The sequence below is a fragment of the Sapajus apella genome, unplaced genomic scaffold, assembly GCF_009761245.1.
Source record: "Sapajus apella isolate SASKATOON/1434 unplaced genomic scaffold, GSC_monkey_1.0 scaffold21, whole genome shotgun sequence".
Lineage (NCBI taxonomy): Eukaryota > Metazoa > Chordata > Mammalia > Primates > Cebidae > Sapajus > Sapajus apella.
Genome location: NW_022436961.1, coordinates 15,491,031 through 15,503,076, shown reverse-complemented (window position 1 = coordinate 15,503,076; position 12,046 = coordinate 15,491,031). Strand labels below are relative to the sequence as shown.

Genomic DNA, 12,046 nt, shown 5'->3' with positions numbered 1-12,046 from the left:
GCGGGGACGGAGGCTCCCTGCTTTTTCGGGCTTTGTTCCGTCACAAGCCGAGCCCTCCATTCCGGAAAAGCCAATAGCTCTCCGCCGGGGTAATCATCCGACCTGCGTCCCTCGCCGGGAGCGGGCTCGGAAGGGGCGGGGCCCAGCGCTCGGCTCCTCGGTAGCGCGGCCGCGGGCGGCGTGAGGGAGTCCCGGGCGCCGTCGCCGAGCTGGTCCCGCCCTCGCCAGGCCCCGCCCCCGGGGCTTCCCGGGCGCGCGCCGCCCCGCCGTGTCCGCGCGCCACGCCCCCCTGCTCGCGGGCCGCGTGCGGAGCCGCGCGCCTGGGAGGCTCCGGGACCGTGGCGGCGGGCGGCGGCGGCGGCGGAGCAGCCCTCCGCGGGCCATGTCCTCTCCGGTGGTGGCGAGGAGCTCCCCGGGAGGGAGTCGGGAGATGGTCCCGGCGCCGCAGGGCCGAGGCCGGTTCTGGGAAGTGGGCGGCGGCAGCAGCCACCGGCTGGAGCGCGCGGTCGCCGAGTCGGATCGCTGGGAGCTGCTGCTCCGCCGTGGGGAGCTGCTGGCGCTGGGTGGCCACCTGAAGGGCGCGCTGGAGGCGTTCGCGGCGGCGCTGCGCCGCGGGGCCCCGGCCAGGCCTGAGTGCCTGGGTACCCTGGTGGACTGCCTGGTGTTCAACTACCGGCTCCGCCACGGGCTGAGCTGGAGCGCGGCCCCGACTGCCGGCGCGGACGGCGGCGCTGGCGGGCTCCTCAGCTGCCTGGGCTGCCGGGGCTTCCTGAGCGAGCCGGTGACGGTGCCCTGTGGCCACAGCTACTGCCGCCGCTGCCTGCGGAGGGAGTTCCGCGCCCGCTGCCGCCTCTGCCGGGACCGGCTGCCGCCCGCCACCGCCAGTGCCACTGATGCTGAAGGGACCGCCCCGCGGCCGCCGCCTCTGGCCGCCGCCATCGCCGCCTCAGACTTCAGAACCAGCGTCGTCCTCAACCACCTGGCCGAGAAGTGGTTCCCAGGCCAGCGCGAGCGGGCCCGGGCGGCCGGCAGGCTCGGGGAGTTGCTGCACCAGGGGCGCTACCGGGAGGCCCTGACCGCCGCCTGCGAGGCGCTGCGAGCAGGTGACCGCGCGGGGATGCGGCGGGGCCTGGCCGACCGCACCCTCCTGGCCCCCAGGGCCCGGGACCCGGAGCTCATCTGCGCCCCGGGAGGCTCCTCTGCTTCCCCGAGGCCGCTGGGCCACAGGAGTGTCGGGTCTTGGGGTGTCGGGGGGTGTGGGAGGGGGCGGCGCCCCGGGGTGCTTCGGTCACAATGGGGATCGCCCTGGAAGCCGACTGTGACGCGGCGCGGGGAGGGGCGCTCAGCGCGGGGTTCCCTCGACCGCGGCCTGGCTGTCGAGCGCGCGCGCGCCGGGCGCGGAGTGGGTGACCGGGACCGTGGCCGCCCCAGCGCGGGATGGGTGGGAGCTGGGCGAGCCCCAGCGTCCGCTTGCTTCCTGCCGCGCGCTTTCCGGGAATTGGCTCTCGGGCTGGGCCCGCCGCGGTGGAACTATTGCCAGGGCGGGGAGAGAATCCTCCGCCAGGGGAACGAGGCTGGTCAGGCGGCGTCTCCCTTCCTCACCCACAAAAGTCACCGGGACAATTGGGAGCCGCGGGAGGGCAGAATTGCGTAAGGTGGGGGCAGGGGGCGTTGTGTAACGAGTGACGTCCGGTGGGCGTGGCGGGAGCTCCGCGCGGGCAACCGGCACCGGGAGGCCCCGCAGGCCGCCGAGCTTTGGGCTTCGGGCGGAGCTGCGCCGGGTGGTCCCTGGCTACCTGGAAATGTCCGAACTGGCTCCTCTTGAAAGTTTCAGCTGGCCTGTTTCAGATCATACTTATTTCCTATCTACTTTCCAGTGCACCTAGTGTATGGTAAAGATGAGGGGGGCTCCCAGATCCGGAGTTCTTTGCCACGCTTCTCCAGGCCTTTCCACTCATGATCAAGCTGTGAGGAAAGGCCTTGTAGGTCTTGAGTGCATTTCTTAGTCTCCAAGAAGCAGCCTCGGCCTCCTAATCTAGGTTAGCACTTTTCTTCTTAAGGTGGTTTTAGGCGCTGAAAGGGGGCAGGGTCAGGTTTCTCTTACGTAAAAGGAAGAGTTGTTCTTTAAATCGGTAGTTCTCTACCGGGGGGATTTAATCTCCGCTCTCTTAGGGGACATTATCTAGAGCAGTATCTGGAGACATTTTTGGTTGCCACCTCTTATGGGGCTGGTGCTAGTCCCGACAACTAGTATGAGAGGTCCGGGAAGCTGCTCAGATATCCTAGAGGCTATCAGGCCCCAAGTGTCACTGTTGATAAACCTCGTTTGTTTGTTTTTTTTTTGTTTGTTTGAGATGGAGTTTCGCTCTTGTTACCCAGGCTGGAGTGCAATGGCTCGATCTCGCCTCACCGCAACCTCCTGGGTTCAGTCAATTCTCCTGCCCCAGACTCCTGAGTAGCTGGGATTACAGGCACGCGCCACCATGCCCAGCTAATTTTTTCTATTTTTAGTAGAGACGGTGTTTCACCATGTTGACCAGGATGGTCTTGATTTCTTGAGCTCGTGATCCACCCGCCTCGGCCTCCCATAGTGCTGGGATTACAGGCGTGAGCCACCGCGCCCGGCCTGTTGATAAACCTTGTTTTAAGTGTATTTCAAGATTATAGTGTCTGTCCGTTGGCATGAAATGATAGTTGGGGGAATAATCCCCAAGAAAATAGACATCTAAAATGGCAACTGACTTTGGGTATTACAGTTAATTGTATAACCTATGTAACTGAAAGGATCATCTTTCAGGTCATCTTTTGCCCCACGTGCTTAGTCATGTTGAACTAATGTCAAGATCTTGAGTTTAGTACCTTTAGAGTTCACAGCACAAATCTCGGAGATTTTTGTATTCTTTCAGCGCCTTGTGTGGAGTAGGCAGTTAAAGAATGATGGGCTCAGAACAAAAGAAAAAGTATGTGGAACACAGAATTCTGATACCAGATGACTCTGCCTCTGAGTTAATAAAGAGAAGAGAAACTGGACTCTGCTGTACAGACCTGACCTGTACAGTCGCTGACCATGGTGTGATTTTTGAAGGGAGGAAGCAGAAGCCAGGCAGTGAAGACTTATACACAGTCATACAGTTAACTGGTTGAGAGGCAGCACTGAATCTTCCACTTTTCCTAAACGTTGGTTTAGGGTTCATCCTGCCTTATAGCTCATCCAATGAAAATGTTTAGTGTACATACCCAAGGAAGTTTCTTTGGTCACTGAGGCGGAAACTTACGGACAGTACTATTCAATGCTAATCACTACTGATTCAGTGATTTGATCTTAAATTGGGTGTTTCACAAGAATCCAGGTCCTCATCCGTGGAAGAACAGTGAGCACATTTGCTAATAGAGTTCTAGCTTAACATTCTGTGACCAATAATGTTTTAATTAACAGAGATTCTGGTTCTTGAATCGAGGATATTATGCTTAACAGGAAAAGGCTCTGAAAGATGTAATCTCTCCTTTTTTTCAAGTTGCATAGATTGCACATGGGAATTTTGCCCACTTAGCAACTTAATCCTACTTTTGCAGGAATAGAACCCAAGTCTTCTGACTTTCACCTCATTAGCTTATTTTTTCCTTATTTTTAGTTCTTTCAAGAATCATTAATTCCATACTTGAAAATGTCTGAGTAGCACTAATGAGGATACGTTTTTTAATCTTTTGAATTCTTAATGTGAAGTAACGGGAAAAAAAATCTTAGAGCTAACAAATTAGAGTTGGTAAAGGGCCAATTTATAAGTGCTTCACAATTTTTGGGTGTAAATCAAAATATTAACTAGTAGAGTCATAATCTATTTGTACAATCATTAGGCTTTAACTTCTTTGAAATTGGCAAGCTACCTAGATAGGCATTTGAAATATGTTTATATAACTGTACAGTTGTAGTTATTAATGACCTTGTGATTATTGTTGATAATGAAAAAGATCTTCCCTATAATTTCTCCATGTAATTCTTACAATGAAACAATTAAATACTATTAACTAGAAAAAATCTAGTCTGCAGTTAGCCCACACACATCCAAACTTATCTCTGCCAGCAGCAAAAGAAAGCTTGAAAACCTTTGCCAAAATCAGAAGTTTCCCATTTAGATTACATAAGTTTCTGTTGAATTGAAATATATTTAGATAACATTTAAACCATTGATCTTTTGGTATTAACCCTCAGATGTTTCATAACTTTCTGTCTTTTTAGTATTCAAGGATATTATGTAAAGTTTTTCCTGCATTGAATCTCTGTACTTGAGCCTATTGAAATGATCCCACTAAGCCAAGCTGTCTGCCTTTTGTGCTTAATGTTTTTTTACACTGACTTGTCTCCTTCCTGTGTGCACCTCTCTCACAAAAGAAGACAACAGAACAGTATAATTTACAGTTTGTACAGGTTAGAAAAAAAAGATTGTAAAAGGGATGACATTTTGTTTTAAGATATTTGAGTAAGGAAAATTTTATCTTAAATATTAATTCTGTAATCATTGGCCAGGCATGGTGGCTCACACCTGTAATCCCAGCAGTTTGGGAGGCCAAGGCAGGTGGATCACTTGAGGTCAGGAGTTTGAAAACAACCTGATCAGCATGGTGAAACCCCGTCTCTACTAAAAATACAAAAAATTAGCCAGACGTGGTGGTGCGTGCCTGTAGTTCCAGCTACTTCAGAGGCTGAGGCAGGAGAATTGCTTGAACCTGGGAGGTGGAGGTTTCAGTGAGCTGAGACCACACCACTGCACTCCAGCCGGGGAAACAGAGCAAGACTCCATCTCAAAAAAAAAAAACCATAGAATTCTTTGTAAAGAAATCAAAAATTAAAGTAAAAATATTATCATTGACTGTTACCCAGTATTTTTACATTATTTATATTAATATCATTTAATCTTTACAGAGAATTCTATGGAGCACTATAATATTATCCTCAGAAGGAAACTGAGGCACCTAGGGATAGACATGCAGTGTGGCTTAGTGATTAAAGCTCTGCATACTGGACACTGACACCTGGGTTCCAATCCTGATAACAGCCATCTGTTCACTCTCTGGCCTTGGGCATATTGTTTAACTTCTCTGTGTTTTGGTTTCCTTATCTGAAAAATGAGAATAGTCTCTACTTCATAGGGTGTCGTGAGAATCAAATGAGTCAAAACATGCTAAGTGCTTTAAATAGTGCCTGACACACAGTAAATGCACAGTAAATATTAATTAAATATTTTTAAAATGTAAAAATGTGTTATGGCTAGAAGGTGATTTCACTGAAACTGGAGTCTAAACCTTGGGATTTTATGTCCTGTTATGTTCTGTCACCTGGTAGAGAGTAAAGGTTACATCCCGATTTTAGTTTATACATGTTAATTAGTAGTTTAGCATTCATCAATAAACTGTAGATTCTGAAAAGCTTTAGCTATAAGAAGATCAGTCAAATTATAGCTAAATACTGAATGCATGTAAAGAAAATGTAGAGGGTTTATCTTTAGTAACTCAACTAGGTTAAAGTGAAGAAATTTGAATTTAAATAATACGGTAGTTTCCCCTTATTTGTGGTTTCAGTTACCCATCGTGCAGTATAAAATAGTTTGAGAGACCACATTCCTATACCTTTTATCACAGCATATTGTTATAATGGTTCTTTTTTACCATTATTGTTGCTAATATCTTACTATACCTAATTTATAAATTAAACTTTATCGTAGGCATCATAGTATATATAGGGCTTGATACCATCCAAAGTTTCAAGCGTCTGTGGGGGTCTTGGAACGTGTCCCCCTTGCGTAAAGGGAGGCTCCTATAACTTATTTATGTTCTTACAGTGCAGAGGACTTGAAACAGTAAATAAACACTGATGTCAGTATGGTGATTATCATTCACAAATATTTTCATTTCTATTATCGTAATTGATCCTTACACAAACTCACATGAGATAGGAGGGGAAATATTAGTATCCCTAATTCACAGATTTAAGAAGAAAGTCCCAAGAATTTTAAGTGACTTTCTTAAGGCAAATAAGTGACCAAGTTCTGCTTTCAACTGAAAGCAGAACCCAAGTATGTGCATATTGATTCTAAACACAAAGTTTATTTAAAAATTAGCATGTAAAACATAAATCTAAAATATTCTTACTATTCATTTAACAAATTTTTATTGAGTAGCTACTATATACCAGGCATTGTTTTGGGTGCCAGAAATGTAAAAAGGAGTAAAAGTCCCAGTCCTTGTAGAGTTTGTACTTTTTATTTCCTTTATAATTGCAGCAAACTGAAAATCCCTAGAAAATGGGATTTACTTTGTAATTGACTTCTGCTTAACCAAGACTATATCTCTAATTATTTTCTTTGATTTGTAAGGTACTTCAAGGATTTTTTTTTTTTTTTTTTTAGTCCCTCAGGGCTACTAAAAAGATCAACTATAATGGCTATTGATATAAGTGATTAAAAAAACTGAAGTATCCCATTTCAAATGAATAATTTGGTTTTTATCTTATTTTTATTCATCAAATGCAGAATTTACCAAAAACTGAATTATCTTAGATTTCTAGATATATAGATATAGATATATGTATATAAACTTTTTATTCAGAATCATTTTTCTATTTGGTGGAATATTTCTAAGAGGCTTGGAAAATCTCAAGTAAAATTTTAAATGAATTTGTACAGTGTTCTGCCTCTTTCCAAAGGTATTTTTCAAAATTGGAATTGTTTTATTACTGAAGTTGGATGACTTCAGGGAGCTCTAAAATGCAAGGTGGAAGCTTCTGTTTGGTTTTTTCTTTCCCTTTGGTAAGGTCTTTTGCTTCCTCCCCTCCCCTTGGCCCACCTTTATGCTGTCTGTTGTCCAGTCTGCTCTGCTGATCCCTAAAGATGTTTCTTATCTAGGCTACCATTTATGTGAGTAAAACACAAGGTAGAAAATACTCTTCTGTACCTTTTATCAAGAGGTAATCCAATATCTTCATCACCTGGTTTTGAGATATTTTGGAAGGTTATCAACAACTATTTTAGATGGAGCATGTATGTCTCAGGCGCTGTGTTAACTGTTTAACATGCACTGCCTTATTCAATCCTAACGGCAGTTATGTAGGTATTTTAGAGATGAGCATATTATAGGTGAGGAGAGTTCAAAGAATTAAACTACCAAAAGGGGATCTGAACCCAGCCTTTTGAATCCAGTGTTTATGATCCTACTATCTCAAACTCCTACTCTTGAACATTCTTAATCAATCATCAATAACTTATCAATTGGCAGTCTTGAGCTCAATTCTGGTAACCAGGTCCTACTATACTGAACTTAATGATGCAATAGAAGCAAAATTTAAAAAATTATATATTCTTGTTAATCATTGAAAATTTTGATAACTTGATTTATAAATCTAAGAAAAGAACACTCAGAAAAATGAGAAAAAGGATATGACTTTAGACACAACCCAAATACTGAATAAGCAAAGTTTTAAAGGTCAGACTTAATGAAGAAATGCATGTTGTTAAAATTATGATGCTATTTTTAATTTATATATTTCTAGCAAAGAGAAAAACACACAGCTTGTGGGAGTGTAAAATAAAGCTTTTATAAAAGAAGGGTTGGCAGAATGTATTGAAAACGTTATATAGCTATGTAACTTTATAGGCCCAATATGGTGGCCCATGCCTATAATTCCAGCACTTTGGGAGGCTGAGGAGGGAGGATCCACTTGAGCCCAGGTGTTTGAGACTGCCCTGGACAACATATTGGTACCCTATCTCTACAAAAAGTTTAAAAATTAGCCAGGTGTGGGGCCATGTACCTGGAGTTCCAGCTACTGAGGCAGGAGGATCTATTGAGTACAGGAGGTCGAGGCTGCATTGAGCCATAATAATGCCATTATACTCCAGCCTGGGTTGCAGAGTGAGATCTTTTCTCAAAATAAATAAATAAATAAATAAATAAATAAATAAATAAATAAAGGGAGAGATTTCAGTCAACCTGAGTTAGTGAAATAAGAAAATTCCTCTGTTTTAACCTGTAAGGAAAGTTTTCAATTTTGAAACAGCCAATCCACCTTTTGTTCCTTCTGCTTTCTTTAGCCCTTTTCTGCCTAGAAGGCTAACCTCCTCTGCTTAGCTCATCAGAACACCCATTTTATAGAATAAGGTGTTGCCCCATTTCTAGAATCACAAATAAAAGTCAATTGGAACTTTAAATTTGTGGTAATTTTTTTCTTTTAATTATTATTTTTTAATACCAACGCTGGCTATTTCTTTGTGATGGGCAGAAGATAGTTTTTAACTCTTATTTCTATAATTTTCAAATTTTATGAGTAAACATTTTTTAAGCTTTTGTGATTTGGAAAAAAATTTCTTGAATGTGAACTAAAGAAACAACTCCAAGACTCCTGTTACTAAGCATGGATCCCTAAGGATTGGAACAAAGATAGGAAACCATAACTCTAGAATAGAAAATTCTCTCTTCAACCCATGAAATAAATGCTTTGGACAGCTGAAGACTAGATTCCTCAGAGGTGAAGCAGAGCTTTGTTTCAATCTTTTTAGTTGCCAAATGACTTGCAAATAATACTGGGTATAAAAGAAGAGAGAATGGAAGCATGGATTGAGCTTAAGGAATCAAATTTTAGTGAATTTTTCCTAATTCAGGAAACATTTATCAAAGCCAGGATCTGAGGACAAAAAATAGGAAATAACAGAGGGAGTTCAAAAGTCTTAAAAATTAATTGAATGAATGTTGTGTATATACAGTGAAGGCACAGAATCATAATATGAAACACACCATGCTTTCAATGTACCAATCCCTGCTTTAAGTACTTTGCACCCATTAACTTACTCTTGTAACCCTTGAGATAGAGACTGTTACCAGCATATTCATAATGCAGAGGTAAACAGCTAGAACTCTGGAGCCAGGCTTCCCGAGTTAGAATCCCAAATCTACCACTTACTATCTGTATGATCATGGGCAAACTGTGTATACTCGCTGCTGTTTTCTATAAAAATGTGAACAATACTAGATCCATGTAGAATTGTTCTGAAGATTGTAAATCGCTCAGAACAGCACATAGTGGTGTTTGTTAATATTTTTTTTAAAGCCCCTGAATTTTAAATCTAAGGAAATTAAAGTACAGAGATGACATAATTTGCCCCTGGTCACAGTGAGTAGGTGGAAGAGCCAGATCATACTCTTAATGGTTATCATAAATTGTGAAGGAAGACTCAAAGCAAAGAATCTTGGGAGGAGATTGGTGAGCTGAGTCTTGCTGGATGATAAAGTTATCAAGATAAAGAATGGTGTGATAAGGGAGAAGCTCAGCACAGGAAGCAGGCAGTGTGAGTAGTTAGGTATAGTTGGGACTTAGAGTGAGTGGGGGGATCATAATAGTAATTAAGGTTGGAGAGATGGAGGAACTCATACTAAATAATACCTATTTTATCTTGTGGAGTGTAAGGATGTAGGTAGAGTAGAACTGAAGGCAGGGAGATGAGTTAGCACGCTATTTCGATAGTACTGGAGAGAGATTTGGGGAGCCTAACCCAGGGCCACTAGCAATAGGACTGGAAAAGGGCAGATCGAAGGGGTGTCATAGGGGGTAACATTTACAAAGTTAGGGATGATTCTGATTTGGGAAGTTAATGGTGTCAGTGATAGAGAATACAATGAAAAAACGCTTTTTTGGTGAAGAACATGCTGAGTTTGAGAAAGTATGGCAGGCAGTTGGACATTTGATAGAGTGAAAAATCAGGGCTAAAGATAAAGATCAGGAAGTTAAATCATGACAACTAACACAGTTGTCCCTGCTTCTGGTAGATATGGAAAAAAGACCAGAGATATTAAGTGATTTAGAATAAGATCACAAAGTACCACAATCATATTCAATACAATTAGCTTAAACCATGTTGTCTTTGGATTTTGTCTGTTTTTCAACAATTTGAAAGTGTATAATATGCCAGGCACTTGCTAGGCACTACAGTTACCTGCAGTAATGGAGTGAGCACCAGCATCTTTCCTGATGTCGTGTGCAGTGAGGTGGCTCGTTCTCTCTCGTGTCCTCAAGGTCACGTAGAGTGCATGTAGTAAATACTTGTTGACTCTTTCAAACTTGATAGAGTCAGGACTGATTGCCGCTTTGTTGCCTTCCTTGAAAGTTTACATGGAAAGCTGACCTTCTGTATGCTTTTCAAAGGGCCTTATTTAGCACACTTGGCTCTTTTTTAGATTTAAGAAGAGTTTGAGATCAATAAGTGTGATGGCCTTAATCTTTTTATAAAAGTGTTGGAAGTCTGAAGTCACCTGATGAGGGTTTTTTTTTTTTTTTTTTTTTTTTTTTCAAGAAAAAAATAATCATTCAAAATAATCCATTAACATTTGAAATTCTCAGTAAGAACATTATGTACAAGGAGTTGGGGAACAAGAGTTTTTAAATCTACCTCCTTTTATCTCTACTTACGGCGTGCATCCTCTCTTCTTATCCCAACATTTACTGACGTTTTAGGACCTCCATCAGGGAGATCTCAATATCCTGAGTTTTTCTGTATGGAGAGGGGAAGAAATATTTCTATTTTTGCTTTGGTCAGCGAGGATACATTTTATAGTTTTACTGTGTTTTTCTCAAAGACAGGCCTTCTGAGTCACGTCTTTCACTGCTACCGTAAAGAAACTGTATAAAGGTGATTGAGCAGTGAAGGCATGGATAAAAGGAGAAATATTCAACAGTTCTGAATGTGCATGGCATCAAATGTAAAGGAGTGAGAACTTGATGTATAAGAAAAACATTGAAATAAAATAAAAATCCAAGAATGAGTTGCTTTTTGCGATAATGAACTCCTTCTTGCTGGAGGTACTACAGTCTGTCTCAAGGATGCTATTGGAAGCACTGCAGCTGTGGGTGAAAAACTGTACTTTCTGAACCCAGTCCTTTATAACCTAGAGTTTTTGATGGTGATGCTTTTACTACTTATTCTTAGACTATTTTGCCATATACCACTCTGTTTTCTCAACTCCAGTTGTACTAGACAAGTCAGTATTGGATGATGCTGTTTCACAGTAAAATTTTCTAGCTAGATTGTAAGTTCCTCAAAGACAGGAATAATATAAAACATTTTGAACACCTACAGGGTCTAGGTTTGTGCTAGGAACTCTTAATCTTTGACTGATTAATCATATTGAACTTCTAATTCATATGCATTTTGTTCAGAGATAATTTTTCATTGCTTTAAGAAGCACAAGACAAAATATTCTAGACATATCTTTTTTAAGAAGTAACAAATGTTTTCACAAAGTATTTTACTTTTCAAATTTTTTCATTGATATAAAATTGTGGGAACATTATAATTCCAGTTCTCAAGCACCAGCAACTGGAAGAGGCCTTCCTAAATTAGTTGCTCAAGCGAGAGTTATCAATAGAAAAGCAATCATCTAAAAACTAAACCCAAGAGCTATTGATGAATTTTCTTAAATTTTATTTAGAGGCATTAAGGTCTTGATGCCCATCTGACAATAAATACCTTATTTTATGTTTTTAAAAACCTCAAAGATAGTTTTAAAATAAAAGTCAAGTTAATGTCATTTGTTGCTATATTAGAAATTAATTTCTTGCTTGGACGTCAGTTTCAGAATCTGTGTACCTTTAGTAATTGATGGCAGTAATTTCAGTGAACCAGCTAAGTGTCTGAAATTCTGAATGCTGTAGGATAATAACTTGGTTTCTTAAGTACAGATGTAGATGATAGTGAAGTGAATAGCAAAGCCTTTTTTTCTCAGGAGTATTTTAAATATATTTTGAATTGGGCCAGTACTATTTTTGCTAGTGACAGGAATTAAAATTTGATCTCTTAGAAGCTGACTCTTATTAACCAGTTTCTTCCAGAATCAAGACCACTGTATACCCTCATAAGATTGAGCGTTTATCATTCCCTTGTCACTGTAGGAATTCCACATGCAATAGTTGCACATATGGCTATTTTTATAAATTAGGATTTAGAAATTAGAGCAAAAATATAAGATTTACTATATATAAAAAGGCAAATCTAAACATCTAGGA

The 12,046-nt window shown here is 42.1% G+C and overlaps 1 protein-coding gene across 1 annotated transcript in view; it reads left to right on the top strand.

Moving 5' to 3' along the window:
- The first annotated feature begins 276 nt into the window (after nucleotides 1–276).
- The window catches only part of LONRF1 (LON peptidase N-terminal domain and ring finger 1), a 32,525-nt gene continuing 20,755 nt past the window's right edge, over nucleotides 277–12,046 (top strand). The window contains exon 1 of the mRNA XM_032288324.1: nucleotides 277–1,103. Coding sequence (XP_032144215.1) covers nucleotides 383–1,103 — 721 coding nt within the window. The 5' untranslated portion in view covers nucleotides 277–382. The remainder of the gene's footprint in view (nucleotides 1,104–12,046) is intronic.